This window comes from Lygodium microphyllum, chromosome 27 (genome assembly GCF_053477565.2).
Source record: "Lygodium microphyllum isolate KBCC chromosome 27, Lygodium_microphyllum_v1.1.10, whole genome shotgun sequence".
In the NCBI taxonomy this organism is placed as follows: domain Eukaryota; kingdom Viridiplantae; phylum Streptophyta; class Polypodiopsida; order Schizaeales; family Lygodiaceae; genus Lygodium; species Lygodium microphyllum.
This window is the reverse complement of record NC_141161.1, coordinates 34,735,277-34,758,239: the sequence shown is the minus strand read 5'-3', so window position 1 is coordinate 34,758,239 and position 22,963 is coordinate 34,735,277. Positions and strand designations below refer to the sequence as shown.

Sequence of the window (22,963 nt, the reverse complement as noted above, 5' to 3'; positions counted from 1 at the left end):
CTCCCAGGTAGTGGGACAATCTATGCTCTTACGAACCACGGTCCACCAAAGAGATGCTTTATCCACTAAATGATTAGTAACACACTTGATTTTATCTTTTTTAGTATATGTTTCCTCATGAAAGTAATCATCAAACTGACTGATGAATGCAAGAACAGTCTTTCCATCTCGAGTGCCATTGAAAGTACGGAATTTGAATTTTCTTTTACTTATCTTTATTTCTTTGCGGATGGATTGAGCTTCGAGAGTCGCATCAATGGTTCATCGGATAAGATCTTCAGGTTGTGGTCCATCTTTATCGGTAGTCAATCTTTGTAAATTGGCCAATTGAACTTGCAAGGCTTGCTGGGCTCTTCGTTCTTCGTCCAATTGCATCATAATTAAATCCAACTTTTGTTCCACCGTAGGTTCAGGAAGATCACCTTCAACCATTAAATCATCCATATTTGGTTCCGTCATCCTGCAAAACTTTAAAAGACCTCACACTCTCAAAATCCAATTAGTGGGATGATCGTAGCTTAAGATCGGGTGTACAAGGCTTATATATTTTTGTTTGGTTTTCACGGTCTTCATCTTTGGCAATTGTGGGATTTGAAACCTTTGTAAAATCTGCGTTTGTCCTTCTGCGTGTGTTGAAACTAGTTCAGCAAGTTTGCGTATGCGAACAGATTCTTCCAAGGAACAACTTTGCAGTTCGGTGCTTCTGCGCATGAACAATCCTTATAGGAGTTTTGGGCATAAGTCAGTTCTGACTTGTAGTGACTTGACTGACTCGCAGAGTTGCAAACTTACGAAACTTGATCAACTTGAAAGATTTTTGTGACTGAAGACTTGCTTGACTAAGCTTAAAGCTTAGTATGAATTAAATGACGAATTTTAGGGGGGGTCGTTTTCTGACGCCGTAAAATTCGGGATGCTGCCGCCGTTTTGCTAAACTTTGATTTAAGTAAGCTTTTAAAGCTTACTAATAAAACTTTCTAAGCTTTGACTTAAGCTTTTAAGCTTGTTAAGATATGAAGCTTACTGTAACTCAGAAAAAAAAACGACTTGTTGGAGAAGATGTAGGAGTGGTCCTCCGCCGTTAGAGGCCGGTCCTTCGCAATCAAAGGCTGTAAACAGAGGTTCTTGACCGCCAGGAATCCACCCGTATCGACCGTTCGCGATGAGACTGACCGTAGAGCTCGATCGTTCCAGGAGCTCCGCCTTCGCACAAGATGGGTAGCGATTGGAAGCTCTCGATCTCAGCTTCGCTCTGATACCACTAGTGCACAGATCGGATGTTGTATGCTCGCGTAGTGAATGCCGAAAGGTCCCCAAGAATAAAAAAACTCTACTTTTTGCACAAAATTCAAGGTAGAAAGCATGCACGACATGAACAAGAGACCAATTGGGTGCAATCTCCCCCTATGCCTTGTGTGAGCGCTCCACAAAGCATGTATTTTATGTATTAATCATCTTCAAGCTCAAATAATAGCCCAAATTACAAAATAGCACGCTTTTGGCTTTTGAGTTTGCTTTAGCACAAAATAGAAATAAAGCTAATGGGCGGACGCCCAAAGAGTCAGGCATACCCAATACAATGTCCAAATACAAATATCATAATCATGCGCCCATGAGCATACAAAATAATAAATAAATATCCAACTCCTTAATAAATAGGCGCGACAAAATATAGGCGCCATGCCTAAGGTATGCGCCCATCAAAATATAAGTGATAACTTGAATATACGCTATCCTCCAATGCTTTCCTCCGCTACTGCTGCTATCTCTACACATCAACTGAAGCATTCACAATCGTTAGTAAAATAAAACAATTAAACCGACAAAAGTGAATACCTAGCAGTCTTCAGCTACATAAATAAATCAACTGGTTAGAAATCAATCCTAACCTTAGTTTATTACGAGTGCGCACTCTAAACGCATAAACGTTTATTAATTTAATATGTATTTTGCAAAATCACTCGCTATGGAATCACCCATGTATACACTAAATTAATGAAACGCCCGAAAATGATAGGCGTCCCCATCAACTTCTCGCACAAAGAATCCACTTTGTGTATGAGCCCCGATCAACAAAGTTTATGGAATCCACCGTAAAACCTCACGGAATCCACCGTGAAATATGCCTCCTGGCATCAGATTCCTACATGAGGATATTTTTAATGCATCCCTTTGTTGTTCAAGCATATGGCAATACATGATATTGTTGTAGGTGTCTTAGAATATGTATGCTAACTTTGTAGCGCATAGGATGCTAGAGAATGGTTTCATCGTGGGATCTAGGACATAAGGGATGGAAAGAGTTTTGTTTGATGGAGATATTGAGAGCATAAATACTTGTTTTGACATGGTTTAGAACATTCACATGATTGAAGAGTTGGTTATATCTATCTAGAATGGAGGGTCTTGAGAATCTAGTATATGGATGGCAATTGATACCACAATTGGTTTTTGGCAAAAACATGTTTCACCTTCCATATATAAAGTTGCAACTTATGGGCTCCATGTACACTATATATGATTATGCAAATGTCATTTTACATGTCATTTTTAAGTGCTAAAGAAAATTTAGTTTATTGTACAAATATATTCCTTTTTTTTGTGTCCTTTAAGATGTGTTTGCAAATACATGCATGTCGTGTATAAATACAAGGTGGTTTACATAAGAAAAGCAAGGTTGTGTGATTTCATGGAGTTAATCTGAAGCAAAATAATAAAAGCTGCATATGTGCAAAGAATGCCATGTTGTTAAGCAAAGTGTCTCTCTTCACATGATCATACAATGCAATTATTTTTGGTGAGCAAAAAGGGAACAACCCCACAAATACTTTTTGATACTCACACAAAATGTGAAGTGAGCCAAGCATAGCTTCACAAGCTAAGAAATGCTACCAATAGTAGGCTTGGGAATAACTAATCCACATATCTTTTGTGATACAAAGGAGGAGTCACTAAAAACAATGCCTTGTCTGAACTTCTAAGTGGAGTAGTAGAGATGTGGAACGAAGAAGAGATCTAGAACAACATTGGTTGTAAAATTCATGCATATTTAATGTCATTAGGTCCATGAAATTTTTTGATATTTTGCATTGTTACATCTCTTGTTATTGGAACAAAGAATGAGCCCTAAAATATATTAGGTTGTGAATCTTATATATATATTTCATGTCATCATGTCCATGAAAATTGTTAATTTTTTGTATCGTTATATCTTTTATCAATAGAGCAGAGATATTGTTATATCTTTTATCAGAAGTAAAGAGAGGCTATCTAATTAAAAGAACTTACTTATACAAGTTATTCTCTCCTCTCACTTTGTTGTCCCTGTATTCATCATCTTTTTGTGTACATTCTCTCTTTTCCATCTCATGGATAGGACTAATAAAGTACAATAAAGAAACCGACATCAAGGCAACCATCCCCACCATGTAGATTTATTTAATGTTATCAAATGCCTTAAAAAATCTTGTTCATTATATTGTTACATTTGTTAGTGGTAGAGAGTGGCTTTCTCATTATAAAGACCTCACTCATATAAGTCATTCTCTCCACTCACATTGTTGTCCCTCTATTTGTCAGCTTTTTGTCTATATTCTCTCTTTTTCTATCTCATGTATAGGACCAATATAGTACAAGAAAGAAACCAACATCAGGGCAACCATCCACCATTTTAAGTGGCCTTACTAATGCATGGAAGAAGATTATGAAATTGTAATGACAAAACTCTACATGGTCACTCACTTGCACACACCCACATACACAATGGCATCCACATGCACTCATGTACACACACATGTATCCCACTCCCCAGCACACATATCCCCCCCCCTCCCCCCCAAAACACACACACACACACACACACGTGTAATGTGTAAATCTATAGAGATGTCGAGGGCAAGGAGGATGGTGACAATGGCTAGGATGAAGAAAGCTGCAAAAGGGATGATCTAATAGATACCATTGGATGTATGCACAATTGCAAATGCCATGATATGGTGCCAATAGTGTAGTGTGTGGGTATGGCGAGATGAATCCTTGTTATCAAGGTGCCTTGATAAGGGTAGAGTGCAAGGTAAGTAGTGGAATATGAATTGAGGAATAGGAGGCCATGCATCAAAAAAAGGCTTTAATGTATGGTCCTAATCAAATGCCATAAAGAGCATGAAGAAAGAAGCACCTAGGGACCTTCAACTTATTAAAAGTAAGCAATTTTCATCATTTGTGAGGTGCCCTTAGTTTTGTATTTGGTAACATGGGCAATTTATGCAATCTAAGAGTTGCTAAGAAAGTTATAACAATATGATAATCATTATCATACTGAACTTTATAAAATCAAATGCAATGTACGTTTTAGTGTTTTTTAAATAAGTCAAAAGTTCACATCCTTTAAAAGTTGGCATGCTAAATAAAAGACTATCTTAAAGGAATTGTGACAAGAGAATAAATACATATATATAATGAATGTGAAAACCATTATAGCAAATTAATAATTTATATTGAATGTGAATCCCATCGTAACAATTCTTTAAGGTGAGGGATAAGAGTTTGATCTTGAGTCAAATTATTACTCATGCTTGGAGTTAACAATTGGTTTGTTGAAAGGTTTTGCTATGATTATTACATAAAGACATAGTACATATGTAAGGGGTTGGGTCCCTAATGCTCATTGGTAAGCATGGCCAAACGCCACGCCACCACCCCAACTGAGGATGTGGCCATTGACTAGATGGTTCACGATAGGGTTTAAATTGGCAAATGCTAAATGAGTGAATACATATTTAAAACATTCACTTAGAAAACCTAGTGAGTTTTCAAGAAATTCAAAAAATGTTATTTTTAAAGCTCATGTGACGTGTTGTTGTCCATTCAAATAGGTGGCATTCCCTTTAGTCATGCCCCTCCTCTCTACCTAGTCCATGGTCCCCTTCCTTCTCTCTAATTGCCAGGTCTCCTCCTGTGGTGTGATTACTTGGGGCTCCAACATGAATGCAATGATGATAATGCCAAACCTTAGCCAAAATTAGCCAAAATTTCACCTTAGTCTAAGTTTCGTTGCGATGGGGTTACATCTTAGTCCAAGGTTTCTAAAAATGTGGCAAATGTGGAGGGTTTTCGTGATCCATCCCGATCTTAATCAAGTGACACCTAACACCTACCAAGGAGGAATTTGTGTGCGATGTGCACTAGAGCCCATCATGTCCGAGAAAAAAGCAGACAGCATATGCCAGAAATTCTTTCTTTTCTCGAAATCCGATAAAAGTTCTTATTTCCTCGAGCCTCGACGCGCCATCCGCTTCCTCCATTTGGTTTGCCTTCGCTTCAGAAACCAGTGAATGTGAGCTCGCCAGCCATGGCGGATCTGCGTCCTCTCATCGAGCGCCTCGAGGCCGCCGTCGCCCGCCTTGAGGCCGCAGGCAGCCGCATTGCCTCATCCTCTCCTGCTCCTCCCTCGCCCTCTCCTTCCTCGTCTTCAGCTGCATCCGACGATGCCTCCGTCTCTGCTTTCGACGCTCTCATCGACTCCTCCCTCGGTCGTGTCCTCGCTGCTGCGGGGAAGATCGGTGGTCAGGTCCTTCAAGGATCGCAGACTCTCAATGAAGCCTTTCAAGTGGAGCGCAGCCTCATCGTCACCATTTCCAAGAGCAAGGTATGGCTCGATCAGGTCGTTCCGTAATCTTCCAAAAGCTTGGTTTATGCGATTTGCCTCTATTCAACGCAGGCAAAACAGCTTGGCTCGATCGAGCCCTCGGTTTTGATAAGCTTATCGTTTCTCATGAGATTCACACGTCTTTCTTATGTCGGTTTGTTCATTGATCCTTCCCATAGCAAAATCCATATTGGCACTGCAATCAATATTGATCTCCTCCTCCTCCTCCTCCTCCTCCTCCTCCTCCTCTTCTTCTTCTTCTTCTTCTTCTTCTTCTTCTTCCTTCCCTTTTTAAATTTTATTTTGGGACATCTCCAAGAACTCTAGTTGCTTTACAATATCAGCTCTTGTATGATAGAGTACACTGAAGCTGATCTTGAGGATGGATGGATGGATCCATGGCTAAAAGAAAAGAAAGAAAAAAAGAAAGATGTATTTATGTCTCCAAAAAGCGAGAATGGCTTATTAGACAAAGAAATAAGTACATCTGACCATGTTTTAATTGACTCGAGAACAACAATGAAAATGAAAAACAACTAACTGCACTGATGCTCGAGGACAAATATAAAAATGAAAAACAACTAAGTACATTGATGCTTATAATCCTAAGGACTGCAAGCAGAGGATGCTATTATGTACAAATGATATTTCAAGGGTCCTCAAGCTGATTTGTAGGCTCCCAACTTGATCAATAAGAGAGTCGAGAATATTTGTCATGGGGTGATGCAAGGTGGTGAGTCTAGCGAGAGGAGGCACTTGTCTTTGAATGAGTCTAGTGAGAGAAGGTCCTTGTCTTTGATGGCAATTGATGATGGCTCAGATTTGTTGAGCATAAGGATGTTGGAGAGAGAGAGAGAGAGAGAGAGAGAGAGAGAGAGAGAGAGAGAGAGAGAGAGAGAGAGAGATGTCCATTGGAGGCCAAATGGCCTATGAGATAAGAATATTAATACGTCCAAATCCTAGGGAAACTAAATGTCTTGTTTATAAATTAAAAAACATTAATTGAAAAAGATAATGAGGAGACATTTAGCCCTGTTGCAAAGATAATCTAACTATTGCAAAGATGACTATAGTTAGATTAGTGGTTGCCTGGGCTTCAATTTATGACTAACAGCATCTTGGGGCTAGAAAACAATGGCCTTATGTAATTTCTAGGATGAATTTTGTACATGTATGGTACTAATATGTGTGCGTGCGCGTGCGCGTGCGTGCATACACACACAGATTAATGTCAACAAGAGGCCAAGTTAGTCTATAAGGAAAAATAGCTATACATCTAAAACTCAAGGAACTATCATGTTTGCCAAGTAAGTAAATAAATATGTAATTAAAAAGAAGTAACTAGCTAGGAAATAATAAACCTTTCAAGCATTGCACCTTGTAGAAACGACCCATGGCACAATGTAACTTAACCAGGTAAACAAAAATATTGATGAAGTTATCATAGTCATAAAAAATCTTTCCAGCTTTAATTCCCTTTACTTCTATTTTTGTTAGTGATACAAAAATATTCTCCCATTGAATTAGCAATGGATATATTTCTACCCATATTACAACTTTAAGTTGAAATGGACGAGACAAGATCATGTGTTTTTTGCTACAAGCTAATATCTTTTCTATCATACTGTATATGGTCTCATAGCCTTGTTGACTAACTTTAGCTATATCACATGCTATTTGAATTTCTTCCGTGAATAAACTATTAAAAACATCCATAAGAACCTCATTTAAAGCAGTAAGTCGAACGCCTTGATATTGAGGGTAAATGCCGATGTCGGCAGAGAGTGATTAAATGGGTGGTTAAAAGACCTCTAGAAGAGAAGCGACCCACAAGGTGGCTTGTGAGGGGTAGTAAATCCAATAACAATACTGATAAAAACTTTCAATAGTGAAATGGAGACTTGGTCTAGAAGGTGACAATAGAGAGGTGCATTGTGGACCCTTGGTAGCTTGGGACTATAGCAAACACAAGGTAATTGTAAAGAAACGCTCGACTACAGAATGCAAACACAATTGTATAACAAATGTATAGACTGATAAAGAAACACAATTAGGGTTAGGGGTAATATGGAGACAATGAACACAAAAGATGAATAATTTTGAATATACATAAATACAATGCTCAATGCAAGAAACATGTTTTTTTGACAAAAGATGAATAATTTTGAATATGAATAAATACAACGCTCAATGCAATAAATACAAAGGATCATGATAGTTAAGAAACGTGTTTCTCTCAGATTGAAACTTACAAAACGTTTCTTAAAGTAAAAAACGTTTTTGAGAGTAAAAAACGTGGGTTTTTTTTTTTTTTTTTGTTTTTTGGTAAGTTGGAACCCAAAACCTGGTTTTTTTGACAAAAACAGTTGGGCAATGTTAAACATGATAATGATGACGTGTAATGACTCGTGAGGGTTCAAGATTTTGGATGAGAGATTGATTTTTTTGTGATTTTGTTTAGTTATTGAACTTTGTCAATCTAGTATCTATTCTTGTCTTGAGAGTTGATTATGATATGACTTTAGTCTCATTTATGAGTTATTTATGATATATTATGATTTATTCTTGATTTTGACATTTTGTCAATTTGTTTTGAAATGAGAATTACGATGTTGCAACTTGACTCAGTCCATATTGTAGATATTTACATGTTTATTTCAATTTTCTTTGTATGATATATATGAATCATAATGTTTTAGTTCTAAACCATAGTATAGCTTGTCCAAAGGCTAACTTTGACATAAGTGATAAGTCAATAATGGATCATGGATATGTAACGCATTATTCTCAATTGACTCTATTATCACTCAAGCTCAATTGGCCATTCTTTGTTTAAGAGAGAGTTCCACAGAGGTTTAGAACCTCTTTTCCTAGTCAAAACTATTAAAAATCCCTATATAAAAAAACCCGTGTTTCTTATTTTACCCCCTCTTGAAAGAAACTTATGAAACATGCTTCTAACGTTTCGTTTCTAAACGTTTCTGACATTTCTGGCTGCTATGGGCTAGATCAAATGACAAACAGGCAAGTCAATGCAATAGACATCAAAATGCAATTGTTGATGATGTGGTAGGTTGTTGCGGTGAGGTTGCTCAACAAAACATAGTAGATAGGGTGACATGCCAGCTCAGAGGATGATGCAGACAACAAAAGGCAGCCTTCAGCTTGTTATACAACTCAAAATGTAGTAGACATGACACATGGTAGCAGGTGATGGGCTCTATTGAGTGTAGGTAGTAGTCACTAGCTAGACAGCAACACGAACAGGTTAAAAACCTATTGCCAACAGCAACATGAAAACGAGTTGGGAATAGTAGTAGCGGTTTGGATAGCAGGCGCTTGATGATGGATAGTAGTGGGAAGTAGCTTGAACCAAGATATCCTCCATGAACGGGGTGATAAGGCACTTGCAAGTTGCAAAAATGAGATTAAAGATGAGTGGTGGACCGCTTATCTATTTATAGATGATTGGGTCCTTCCAAATTAGGGTTTGGCTTATGGAACATATACACTCTCTAAGAATGCATTTCTTTTTGATGAAAGTTTGATAATTTAATTAATTAAGCATGTTTTGGGGATGTTTTATTTAGCTAATCAACATATAATGCATTTTTAGCTCAATAGTAATGTGGCGTTGAAATCTACAGATAAGTGTATGAATAGCCAGGCGGTAACAAGCATGCAAAAACAGTGCTATAGGGAGTGCTAGAATGGATAGCCTTGATGAGAAACAATTGTAAGAAGTTAGGTGCAAGGTAAGAGTGTTGAGGCTAGTCGGATGGAATGAGGGGATTGATGATGCACTCAACATAGACTTTTGTATCTAGATGATTGGGGGTACATTTGTCTTGCGGTAAAAAATAAATAATTTATTAATAATAAGATAGTATTAATTGTTTTTTGGGGTGTTCTAAGGAGACTAAATTAGGGGTTGCATGATAATTAAGATTAAAAGCAAACCCTAAAATTAGTGGCTCAAGACTCCCTCTTAAGTCCAAAAAGAAGTGTGTCTAAGATTGGGAAGAATTCATATTTCTACCCTCTTTTGATTACATGAAAGGTCTCATCCCAAAGCAGCCAAGGCATCCATCAAATGGATTCATGTCAGTTGCCCAAGAATCTACCGAGATTATAGAGACATTGTTGTTAGAAGCGGTGTAGCAATGGAAGCATAGACAAGTGCTGAAATAAATTGTTGAACACAAGATAGAAAAGAAAGCAAACATAAGAACACTGCAAAAGAAGAGAACTCATAGATGTGCTCGGAAAATGAAATCCATATACCAAACATGAGAATGATGCGCACAATAGTGAGTCTTTGACTCCTAAGTATGACATTGGCTCCCTCTCTCCACAAAACCTGGAGGTGATGATGTGAATGAATAAGGAGGGAGTTGGATAAATAAATAAGAAAATAATACCAAAATAGAGGTAGGTTGGCCAATGTAAAATATCCCAAATAAGCATAAAATGACCATAATAAGATGCCTAAATAACCTAGCCATGCTCGCTAGACTCACATATGAGCTGTCTAGACTACTAACACCCTCTCTCAAATCATGGCTGATTTGATACAATACAAAGATATAATGATAATAATGCATCACAATCCATACAATATAGAACCATCAGAGTAGAACCATGGATATCCAAGCTGTGGGTGATCAAGCCACTACCAAGGTGTCTCGGAGACAACTTGTTATATTTATAAGGTAAATTATGGGAAACAGGCACGAGGCATGACCATCCGGGGCCTTGGGCGCCTGAACGGGGTTTAGGGGAGCCTAGAATTAAAGAGAGTCCAAGAATAGTAGGACTCACCAAGAATTGACGGCTGGCAATCGAATCACGATGGGAGTTGCCAGCAATTAACTAGGCAAGGTTGGGAGGTGAAACGAATCTCATGCCCATTGAGTGTCGGACTGGATTCCTCTAGTATTCTTCTTCATCTTCTGAGTCGCTTGACATTGGTATCAGAGCCGCCATCGCTTCTTGTTAGAGCTGTCGGGTCCTCATCTTGCTAGTCATTCGTGAAGTTTTTTTTTTTCTGGCGATTACAAGCGCAAGGGCGAGGTGATTCGACTGACACGATACGTCATCTGTTAGTCGTTTAAGGTCGCCGCCCGTCGTCCGTCAGTCGTTGAAGGTAACCACACGAAGTTGTAAATCGTGGTCGTGTGACGTCACGAAAGTGTGACACGCAGCAGGGAGACGAAAGGCGTAAGGCGAAGCGTGAGACGACTGCTATAAGCCGTGACGAAAAGCGTCAGATAGTACTCAAGTTCTACACGTCATGGTACTTCAGGTCATACACGTCACACGACTGTCTTCCAGGAGCAGTTTTGCAATAGGATTGTTTCCACCCGACTGAAGCCAGGACTTAAATCGCTACCAGCTGACTGAAGTCAGTCAAACCCGCTTTATACATAGAAGATATACCGGTCGTTCACGTGATTCTTCCGTTTCTGCCAAAGAACTTCATTTCCAGCATGACTGGTTTACTGTTTAGTCCGGGAAGGCAAAAATTATTCCTTACTCTTCGGGTTTATTTATTTACAAAACCAACAACAGTTGCCTTGCCATTATAACTAGGGAAGTACTTTACCTTGTATGCAAATTTTTTATCTTTGCTTTCCAATTCCAGTGTATTAATGGCAGAAAAAAAGAAAGAGGGAGTAATGGAAAGTTCTAGTTCTGGGGATCACCCTATGGTAGATCCCCATGAAACGGAGATGCAAAAAGAACAGTGGGAAGAATTCTTTGCTACACGAGAACAATTTGATGATCTTACTGCTCGTGTGCAGGCTCAGGGGGTTCAAATGGAATTTTTAACTCAAACACTCACTGAAATAAAATCTCAATTAACTTTATTGTTAGAAAGGGATAAAGATAAAATAGAATTCTCGGATATCCCATCTTCATCGAAAGATTTAGATGTGACTATGCGAGATCCTAAGGAACCCCACCACAAGTTGAGGGATAATCCAGTTCTAAAAGATATGAAACCCCCTCAGTTTCACGGGGAGGAAAAAGATAGAAATAAAGATACAATCTTTAATTTTCTCAAAAAATGGGAAGATTTACATAAACTTAAAAATACTCCACCACATCTCCAAGCATTGGAGGCTAGTTTAACTTTGGGGCCCAAAGCGTATAAATGGTGGCGAACTTTAAAGGAGGCAAATAAAATACCTGAAACTTGGGCTCAATTTGAATCCGTCTTTTTGAAAGAATTTCTTCCTGAAAATGAAATGGAAAGAAATTGGGAAGATTGGGATTATGTCAGACAAAAGGGAAGATCCTGCTGACATATTTAGAGGAATATCGTGAGATAATCCTCAAATTGGAAGGAATAGATGAATTTCAAAAGACAAGGGGATTCAGTAGGGGACTAGATAAAGCCTATAAAAAGGAAGTAAAAAGGAGTTCACCTAAGACGCTGGAAGAGGCAATTAAATTTGCATTAATCAATGAAGATAGTATGCGTCCAGGTATACTCACTAGTCTCACTGATACGGAGCCCAAGTCTAAGGAATTGGAAACCTTAAAATTTGTGGGCAAATTTAAAAGGAAAATGCCATTTTTAAAGGGTAAAAAACAACCTTTTGAAAAGAAACAATATGTAAGGCCAAAGTTAAGTCCATACGACTTTGATAAGGCCAAAAAAGAAAAGTTGTGTTTCAATTGCCTATCCCCTAACCATACTGCTTGGAATTGCCCTCAAAGGAAAAAGGCGGAAGACAAAGGAAAGGATAAGAACAAGGGCAAGGGAAAAGAAAAACAAATCCATGTAGTGCAGACCTTAGAATTAAAGGGGCATGAAAGGTATAAATCTTTAGAGGTCTTGCACATGGATGTACAACACAAGTATTGTATGTCAACTTCTATGTGGCAGCCTACCTTTGGTCCACATGATTTAGTTAGAGTGCATGGATTGATGCTGGAAAGAGGGTTAGAGTCATGGTTAATGACTTTGCTACACATAATTTTATAAATTATGCACTTGTCAAAAAATTGCAACTTCCCTAACAAAAGAGTGGGCATCAATATGTTGTTCGTATGATGCAAGGCCAAGATAATAAAATATGGGATACAATGGTATCCAATTTGGAAATTGAGATTCAAGGATATAAAGATAAACTCGATTACCAAATCATGAACATGAAAAGAGCTGATATTGCTTTAGGGAGGGAGTGGCTATGGGGATTGGAACCATCCTTAAAACGTAGTTACCATCATAATACACTGGAATTTGAAAGGGATGGTAAGACTTTTGTCATTCAAGGTGAACATGAAGTATCTGATAATCCTTTGTTGTGTTCCACTGAGGTTCAGAAGCTGATAAAGAAGGAAGTTTGGGAGGTATACATGTTATGGTCTCTTCCTGTACAAAACACTTTTACTTTTTGTAATATAAAGCAACAATTTTCTTATGTTTGTGAGTTGAATGTAAATAATGAATTAAGTAGTCTGTTAGATGAATTTAAAGATGTGTTTCCTTCTGATTTACCAAGTGGCCTTCCACCAGATAGGGGTGATATAAATCACCCAATTGACACAAATAAGGATACTCACCCTATTTCTAAACCACCTTATAAGTTAAGTGAAACGCAGCATCAAGAAGTTGAAAGACAAATTAAGGATTACCTTGATAAAGGGTTTATTCAACCCAGTAATTCACCTTGGGCTTCGCCAATTTTATTAGTAAAGAAAAAAGATGGTTCTATGCGACTTTGTGTTGACTATAGGGCACTTAATAAAATAACGGTGAAGAATAAATTTTCTATGCCCAGAATGGAAGATCTTTTTGATTAATTACAAGGGGCAAAATTCTTCACAAAGATAGATTTAAGATCAAGCTATCACCAAGTAAGAATTAAGGCACAAGATGTTTCTAAGACAGCATTTTGTACTAGATACGGGCATTATGATTTTTTGGTGATGCCTTTTGGCCTCACTAATGCACCAGCTATCTTTATGAAGTTGATGAATAGTGTTTTACGGCCCTATCTAGGACATTTTGTAATAGTCTTCTTGGATGATATCTTGATCTTTAGTAAATCAAGAGAAGAACATTTGGAACATTTACAATTAGTATTCAAACTGTTAAGAACACATTCCCTTTATGCGAAGAAAACTAAATGTGAATTCTTTGCACAAGAGGTCAAATATTTGGGGCATATTATCTCGAAAGAGGGAATCAAAATGGATCCAGAAAAAGTTAGGGCAATTATTGAATGGCCATCTCCAAGCAACCTGGAAGAGCTGCAGATCTTCCTAGGTTTATCTGGATTTTATCGTAGATTCATTCGAGATTATGCTAAAATAGCTGTTCCAATGACAGACCAACTTAAAGGGAAAGGAAAGAGCTTTAATTGGGGAATAGACGAAAATGAAAGTTTTCAAAAAATTAAAGTAGCTATTGCTACAGCTCCAGTATTATTAATAGTGAATCCCAATAAACCATTTGTGGTTGAAGCTGATGCCAGTGATAAGGCGATAGGCGCGGTCTTATTACAAGAAGGTCGACCAGTTGCTTTTGAAAGCAAGAAATTAGACCGTGCAAAACAGAATTATTCTGTTTATGAGAGGGAGCTGCATGCAATAGTACATGCAATGAAGAAATGGAGGCACTATCTGTACGGTGCCAAACTTTTGATTTTATCGGATCATGAAAGCATTAAGTGGCTTAACGATCAACCGGATTTACATGGGCGTAAAGCCAGATGGGCCGAACTCCTCCAAGAGTTCGACTATGAGATAAGATATAGAAAAGGAAAGTATAATATAGTAGCTGATGCACTCAGCAGAATGCCCATCATAAATGAATTGAGTCTTACTCAGTTCACTTCCAGCTTGCTTGAATCTTTAAAAGGGAAATGCCAGGTTGATCCGGCATATTCCAACATATGGGAAGCAATAAAAAACGGGGATCCAAATGAAAGTGCTTCTACTGAGGAAGGAATATCTGAGGATGTTCAACAAGGAAATGGAGCATTAGGGGTTGCTCAAACCGGATTCAAGTGGAAGAATTTTACCATTGATAATGGTTATTTACTCTACAAGGGTAGGGTATGTGTCCCGAAAGTTATAGAAATAAGGCGCCAGATACTCTTTGAGTGTCATGATACCCCTAGCGCGGGACATCCAGGAGTTAATAAGACTTATAGTCTTATTAAAAGGCAGTTCTATTGGCCTGGAATGAATAAGGACGTCCTTGACTATGTGGTCAAATGTAATAAATGCCAGGGTAATAAAGCTGAAAGATTGAAAATGGGAGGACTTTTCCATCCACTAGAGATTCCTTCGGGAAAATGGGAGAGTATCTCCATGGATTTTATTGTTGCTTTACCCAGAACACAGAGGGGGCACGACTCTGTGTGGGTGATTGTGGATAGGTTAACCAAAATGGCTAGGTTCATTCCAACTTCAACTGATGTTAAAACACCAGAATTGGCTAGATTGTTTGTAGAGAACATATACCGATTGTATGGCCTTCCGGCAAATATAGTTTCTGATCGGGATAGAAAATTTGATAGTCAATTTTGGCGTGCGGTATTTAGGAAGTTGGATACTAAACTTAGCATGAGTACGGCGGATCACCCGCAAACTGATGGGCAAACTGAAAGGGTTAACCAAATCCTTGAAGATATGCTTAGGGCATATGTAAGTAAAAGGCAAACTAATTGGGAAGAGTATCTACCGATAGCAGAGTTTGCATATAATAGTGCCAAGCACTCTTCCATTGGATATAGCCGATTTATGTTAATGTATGGGTTTCAGCCCAGAGCTCCTTATGCAGTAGGACTGCATAAGGAAAAGGTTCAGGCAGCTAAGGATTTTTTGGAGGATATGAATAGTATGTTAAAATTTGCTCAAGAAAATATTAAAAAAGCTCAAAATCGAGCTAGAGCATATGCAGATCCTCACCGAAGAGACATCTCCTTTAAAGAAGGAGAATTGGTCTATCTTAAGGTGCCTGAACAAACTAAAACCATGAAAAAGTGACAATGTCCAAAGCTTTCACCCAGGTATTGTGGTCCTTTCACAATACTTAAAAAGTTGGGAGAACTGACTTACAAGCTCCAACTACCTGCTGTTAGTAAAATACATCCAGTTTTTCATGTAAGTAAGTTAAGGAAGAAGCTGGGTGATTTGGATAATTTAATTTTAAATGATAATATTGAGGAGCTATTAAATAACCAATCTAATCCACATGAACGAGAAAGAATATTAAATGTTCGTAATAGACGAACAAGGAATACTATTTATCAAGAATGTTTGGTTAAGTGGAAAGATTGTTCAGAAGAAAGCTCAACATGGGAGCGAGTAAGTACCTTAAAGAAAAGGTTTCCCAATTTACAGTTAGACCTTCCAAGTATCGTTTTCGAGGACGAAACCGATTCTTAAGGGGAAGGAAATGTTATATTTATAAGGTAAATTATGGAAAACAGGCACGAGGCATGACCGTCTGGGGCCTTGGGCGCTCGAACGGGGTTTAGGGGAGCCTAGAATTAAAGAGAGTCCAAGAATAGTAGGACTCACCAAGAATTGACGGCTGGCAATTGGATCACGATGGGAGTTGCCAGCAATTAACTAGGCAAGGCTGGGAGGTGAAACGAATCTCGTGCCCATTGAGTGTCGGACTGGATTCCTCTAGTATTCTTCTTCATCTTTTGAGTCGCCTGACACAACTTGATGTCAATGTCGATCGTACTAGCTCTTGAAAATAGAGAAGAGTTATAAGAGATCTTTGTGTTCGTCAATAATGTCATGTAGTAGTATGCAAGATCATCTTGTCAAAAATGTCTTTAAACATATGTGATTGGATTTTTGGTCTTTGGCCAAGACCACCAAAGTATTCCCTCATGTGAGCTTGGGGATGAGGAGTGAATCCCGCTCTTTGTCAAATAACCAGCTCATCATGAATCTAGATGTCAATCCTAGCTCCAAGATTTGAACTTGTTAGATTGCTATCGATGTGTTAGGGATGTTTCTCTTTGGAACTTGTGCACCTATATACTTGTATAGACGAGGCTCAGTTGCCCCATCTCATCACCCTCTTACACCCTCTTTGACATTGGAGAGCCGTGAGGGATGACCTCATCACTTGGACTAGAAAGGAGTAGAGGAAGGGGCAGACAAGCCCTTCCCTTGATTTGAAGAAGTGGACCCCTTCTGCGTAGGCCTTGGACTTGGATGACTCGTCAGAGGAGTCTGCATCCCGCTTATTTTTCTTTTTCTTATTTTTTCGTGAGGTTGCTAACTCGTTGCAGTCCTTTCGCAAATGTCCCTTCTTATCACAGTTATAATAGTGGGCCTTCAAATTCTTCTTCATGTTACCACTTGTTGAAGTTAGGAACCTTCATAATGAGATAGAACCCTCCCCTGTAAATGCAAAGATGCCTCATGCTCAAGTAGCATTGGGGACGTGTAAAACAATGTGGCCTAGAAGAACTCCTGACGAAATGCCAAAGACACATTTGTTGGGGTTGAGAGAAATCCCATACTCTCGACATCTGTCAAAGCACTGCTCTAGGTGTCTCTAATGCTCACGGATTAGGCTATAGACACCTCAATGAAGTCATGCAGATGGTTCTAGAAGGCAGCTATCATCACTCGTTGGAAAGTAGCAGGGGCATTATAGAGCCCTAACGATATCACTCTGTAAGCATAGGTTCCCCATTTTATTGTGAAGGTTGTTTTGGATTGACCTTCTACAATTTGGACTTGATTGTATCTGTTGAATCCATCCAAGAGGGAATAGAGCTCATGGCTTGCCACTGTGTCCAACATTTGGCCTGTGAAAGGGATAGGGAAATGATTCTTCTTTGTCTTGGAATTCAGCTTTTGGATGTCCACACCTCACGGATGTAGAGGATGTCGCGGTAAAGCATTGGCTACTCCATCAAACTCTAAGTGAAGCTTGTAGAGTATCATTCTTACTAGATGTGCCTGTGGAAGGGCAGACTGCGTGTGTTGAAGCTGGTCTTGTACTTGTGTAACACGAAGCAAAAATGATTGAACAGTGTTCTTTGTCTCAAACTTCATCTGTTGAAGTTGTTCATAAAGGGTTACTATACATATGGTGGAAGGGGCCGCTCACAACATCTGAAGCTTTGACTATATTTTTGGGGATGTCTTGCAAGAGGTAATTGTTGGTAGAATTTCTTTAGAAATACACTGAAGTAGTGCAGAATATGCATGTGCATCATGTGAATCCCACATAAACATAGCTTCCTCATGGTTGTCTCCATCAAAATCTTTGAGAAAAGGAAAGGGATGTTGAGGCTGAGAAATAGCTCCACAAACAATGTGCCAAATCCGCTTTTGCACAAACCAAGCTTTCATCACAGCACTCCATATAAGATAGTTAGGTCCATGTGGCTTATCATTTGTAGAAGTGCACGGAGGAGAGCCATTTGGAGAGGATAAGTGTCACAAGGATGTGAAAATTTGATGCTTTGCTTATGTTTAATTGACATTTGATTAAAGGATTAGTCAAATGTGCAATTAAAAGATGCACGTGTTGCACATGTGAGGTGCAAGCTACTTTCTCACAGTTGAAGGCCGAAGGACCTTGTGAAAAAGATGGGTGTCAAAGGCAAAAGTTGTAACAAGTTACACTTGTTAGATTCTAGGTGAATTTTGGTGTCAGTTTGCCCCTAGGACCATTAATTGGCCATTAAGTGTCAGTGGTGACACTAGGGACTAGGCATTAATTAATGGATTAATGCTTGTTCAAGGGGTCAATTAATGCATGGGACCACTTTGGGTTGCAATTGGCCTAGCCAATTAATTTTTGGATGGGCAAGGTCAATTTTCTAGGCATGGATTAAGGGCTGAATTAATTTTGAAAATTAATTAAATGGCTGGAAATTGCTGAAAATGGATTAAGAAAGCTGCCACTTGGCAAAACTTTTCCATGCAAGTGGGGGAAAGGCTAAATAGGGCTGAAGGGAGAGGGAAATCTCGTTTTTTCTTTATGGAACTGTTGGGAAGAGGTGTTGGATTGTTGCTGCCAGCTTTTGGGGCCATTTCCCAGCCATTGGAGACCATTTTGGTGATGGAGATTGCATATTCTTGACCTTGGGAAGCTGGCAATTGCTGCTGATGCACTTTCTCTTGAAGATCATAGTCTCTGATGCTCCTATTGTTGGTGGTGCATCCGTTTGGGGTTGGTACAGTAGGGCAGCAGTTGATTTTGATCAGTCCTTCGCGACAAATCTCAGAATTCCAGATCTGTGTTTTGTGCAGGGTACTCCATTTATAGACCAAACGCTTTCTTTTGCAGACAAGGCAACCCCATTTCAGGCTGATAGATCTGTATTTATCCTGGATATCCTCTGTGTTTGTTGCGATTTCCTGCTGCAGGTCTTTCCCTAACTAGGGCGTGTGAAGGAAACTGCTAGGGTTTGCACCGAGGACACATAGTGTATGACCACGACAGAAACACAAAGAGACAGACACAGACACAGACACAGACACAGAGGGCAAAACTCAAACCCTAAATGCAAAACTCAAAACTCAAACACAAACAGAAGAAGGGAGAGAGAGAACACAACTCTAAAGTGAATGAATGCTGTAAATGAATGTAAGAGTGTACAGTGTGCTCAAGGGTAGAGCAATGTCGGAGTGTGACGTCCACGGAAGATGGATCCCAAGTCTGTGACCACCAGTTGGAGTGTAGGAGTGCCGAATAGTGAATGGCAGCAGGCTGGTCACCAAAATGCAGCAGTCTGGAAGTTGGAAACTGGTAAACGCAGCAGTGTACCACCGATCGGAGGCTGGAAATTGTGCACAGTCTGCTGTAAACAGCAGGCTGAAACAGTGTCTGAGAGTGTCAGGGCCTGCAATGTTGAAAACGTAGGTTGACTGACCTTGGAGATGATGGAAAACAAGTTGAATAGTAGGCTGAACAGTAGTCTGGGACAGTCTGGAGCAGTCGCCAGTAGCTGAGAGCTGTTGCCTACAGCAATGGACAGCCTGAAGATAATGTGGCTGCAGTCGATGATGGCTGGACAGCAGATGGAGGCAGGCTGCAGGTTGGAAATTGGGCGCCAATAGCAGTAGAGGGTGTGTGGGCTGGTGTAACCTGCAAACAAGGATTATGGTTGAATGGGGGCAGCCTGTCTATTTATAGATGTGGAAGGGTGCCCCAAAAATTAGGGTTTCCACTAAACTCTCTCGAGCCGCTCTCCATTTTAGGTTTTTACTCTAAAAGAGCATTTTTAGTTTATTTTGGGCTGTTTAAGAGGCTAATCAGCAAGTAATGCATATTTTAGCTCAACACCCCCTCTCAGGCCCAAAACTGAGCTGAAAGGTTAGCCAGTCATTGTGATGTTTATGTACCCCAAGGCGTCCCATCCCAAAGCAGCCAAGGCATCGGACAAAGGGTGCACATCGGCTGCCTAGTGGTCTACCAAGACTAGAGAGGCGATGGTTATCTTACCAAGGGAATCCAAGTAGTCACCCTAGAGAGGATAGGGCATCGGACAAAGGGTGCAACCGTGCACGTTGGTTGCCCTTGCCCAATGGTCTACCAAGCCCTACAAAGGCGGATGGAACTACATGGATTTTTTTTTGGGGTTTTTTTTTTTGAATAAGTGAAGTAAATTTTATGGGATGCGGCCGATTGAGTAAAAGTGACCCAGAAGACGGGAGTAGGGAGGGTACACCCAACACATCACAAAATAGTACAAGCTAACCCATCCACTCAGGGTGTTGATGACGAGGAAAATAGGTGATAAGGTATCCATGTGATGAAGAAGGATGGTGGTGTGGGAACAATAGTCGCCGGTGGAAATAGCTTAGGATCCGTGCAAATGGTGCTTTGCACAATGAGATGCAAAGTATGCTACATGGTGAAGAATGCTCATGCAGCAGGTGCCACTTGGATAGTGTCCCTCGTGGGAAAATTGTCCACTTGCCCAGGCGCCCTAGTACAAGGATGATGTAATCATGCAATGCAAAGGGTAAGGTACAACAAGGGGAAGAAGCTGATGTCGAAGACAGTGTTGAAGTCTGTAGAATACCAAGAAGGGTAGGAACCCCCTCTGAACTTGGATGGAGATACTGAAGAAGGAAGAGGAGCCTGATATCGGTCTTTATATGGTGCCGAGAACCATAAGGAATGAAAGAAGATGAAGTGGATGAAGTACCCCGCTAGAAGAGCAAGGTAAAAGTCACCGCCATGATAGCATCGAGAGAGATGTTGCACGATCCGCCTCGGGAGGGGAAACTGCCATGCTGGAACAAGAGCAAGCACTCCTAGGATGATGAAACCATGAAAGGAACGGTGCGCATCCCCACGTCTCTAGCGTAGGGAGGACCAAAGCAATTTGCAAGTTAGCCTTACACTGAAAGACAAATCCCTGCAAAAGAGATGAGAATCTGCAAACATAGAGGTTAGTGGTGAGATGCTCCAAAGTAAAATAGAACAGAAAGAAAATTTACTCAAAATAAATGCAATGAATGTGTATGTGTATGAGTAAATGCAGCGGAAGACAAAAAAATGAAAAAACTAAGGATAATGAATCCTATGGGCCCGACTCTAAGAGTGCGAAAAATGAATGCTAGACTGAACTAGGGTATTCGAAAGGACCTAGAGGCTAAGGGAACACTTGACGAGGTGGAGAGGAAGGTGAGATGGATGCATGAAGTGCAACGGGATTGGAATCGGTAGACTAATCATCTAGTCTCTCAGGGGTAGTGAAAGAGATGGGCTGCTGAGGCTGTACTCGAGCCACATGTCCAGCAGCAATGGCGGGTGTTGAAGGAGTAGATGAAGCAGGAGTGGAAGGCGTAGCCCCACTGGACTGTGTAGTCGCAACGGTCTGCAGAGGCTTTTTAGGTGGAAGACCTTGGGTCTTGGAGCGACACTCCTTGTCTACATGGCCTGCTATCTGGCAATGTGTGCAAAACCGGTTTTCTTAAGGGAGTTGTTGCCAGATACATCTAGATTCTTTGGTTCCATCTGAGGAAGAATGGTCACCCTTTGATTGGCTTGCCTTCGCATCTAGCGAGTTCTTGCCACTAGTGGTTGTCCCTCCCGAAGAAGAGGCAACCAACCCCCTCTGCTCTGAATAAGACTGTGATGAGAATTTTTTGTGGACATGATCATATAGCCTTGCGTAATGCAAGAATTGGCACTCAAACTCGTAGAAGGTTGTGGCAATCTAGGTTGGGAGATGATGTGTTGAATGAAATTGAAGTACTCGTCGGGCAACTTATTCAAGAAGAATGTAACTTGATCGTCATTTGACTTTGGAGAGCCAATAGTGGCGAACTTGGCAAGTAATCGCCTATATTCAGCTAGCTTGACTTTCGGATCATCTCCTTCCTTATTATAGAACTCTTGAAGCTCAAAGTGGAGATTGATGTATCGAGTACGATCACGAGCCGCATAGCGGTCGAGAAGGTGACTCCAACGCTTTGACGCGAGCGGGAAGTGCTGCAATTGAGAGTGAAACTCAGGAAGCAATCCTTGCATCAGCTCAACATTGGCTGTGGCATTGCGGGCTCTCCATTGATGGATGTAATCAGGGTGAGCTAGTCGAGGGTCCGGCATAGGCTCTAGACCAATGATGAGGTTCCAAAGACCCTGAGACTCAAGCACTTGTTGCATGAAATTAGACCAAGTGGTGAAATTTGACTTGTAAAATGTGTCTTATCCGTGAAGGCATTCTTGGCCATTGCAGCAGGATTGGTAGTGCTCGGAGATGGATGGAGTGTGAAAAAGTGTAGTGTGGGTAGGATGGGGGAGTGGAGTACACTTGGGAATGGGCCCCAGAGTGCCCACCAGGCATGCGTGTAGTGTGCAAGGTGGATCCATAGGTAGGGATGGGTTGACTAGGTATGGGCATGGTAGCCACATGAGGAACCCAAGGAGGTGAGACGGGAACACGGTGAGCAGAAAATGGGAATCCCTGCGTAGGTGTAACCTAAGGAGAGTGTGAAGACGCACCATAAGCTGAGGATGGAAATCCCTGCGTATGAGTGGTCATGGGAGATGTGAAGTTGGGGATAGTGAGGGGGATGCCCATCACAGTCGTCCCAGGAGTTATGGGTGTGCTCATGGGTTGAAAGGTGAGAGACACTGTGTTAAAGGGTGGCATTCCTCCTAACGAAGTACCATGGTGGAAAGAGGTAGAGAATGGGGTGGAGAAGAAAAAGGTGCTAGGAGCGGAGATGGAAGATCCAACCCCCTAGGGTGTGTGATGCAGATGTGGAGTGTAATCCAAGGTTTTGGAAAGGTGATGAGAGGTGTGATATAGAAGAGGGTGGGATGGGAGGGAAGTGAGAAGTGTCTGTGAT

At 40.4% G+C, this 22,963-nt stretch overlaps 1 protein-coding gene across 2 annotated transcripts in view; it reads left to right on the top strand.

Annotated features, from left to right (window-relative positions):
* Nucleotides 1-5,184: 5,184 nt before the first annotated feature.
* The window catches only part of CAP1 (cyclase associated protein 1), a 108,389-nt gene continuing 90,610 nt past the window's right edge, over nucleotides 5,185-22,963 (top strand). Inside the window, exon 1 of one of the 2 annotated variants that reach the window (XR_015689136.1) lies at nucleotides 5,185-5,647. Coding sequence is in view for 1 of the 2 variants with exons in the window: in XM_087669609.1 (XP_087525735.1) it covers nucleotides 5,351-5,647 (297 nt within the window). In the remaining variant the exon portion in view is untranslated. The remainder of the gene's footprint in view (nucleotides 5,648-22,963) is intronic. The other variant, XM_087669609.1, reaches the window with a different exon arrangement.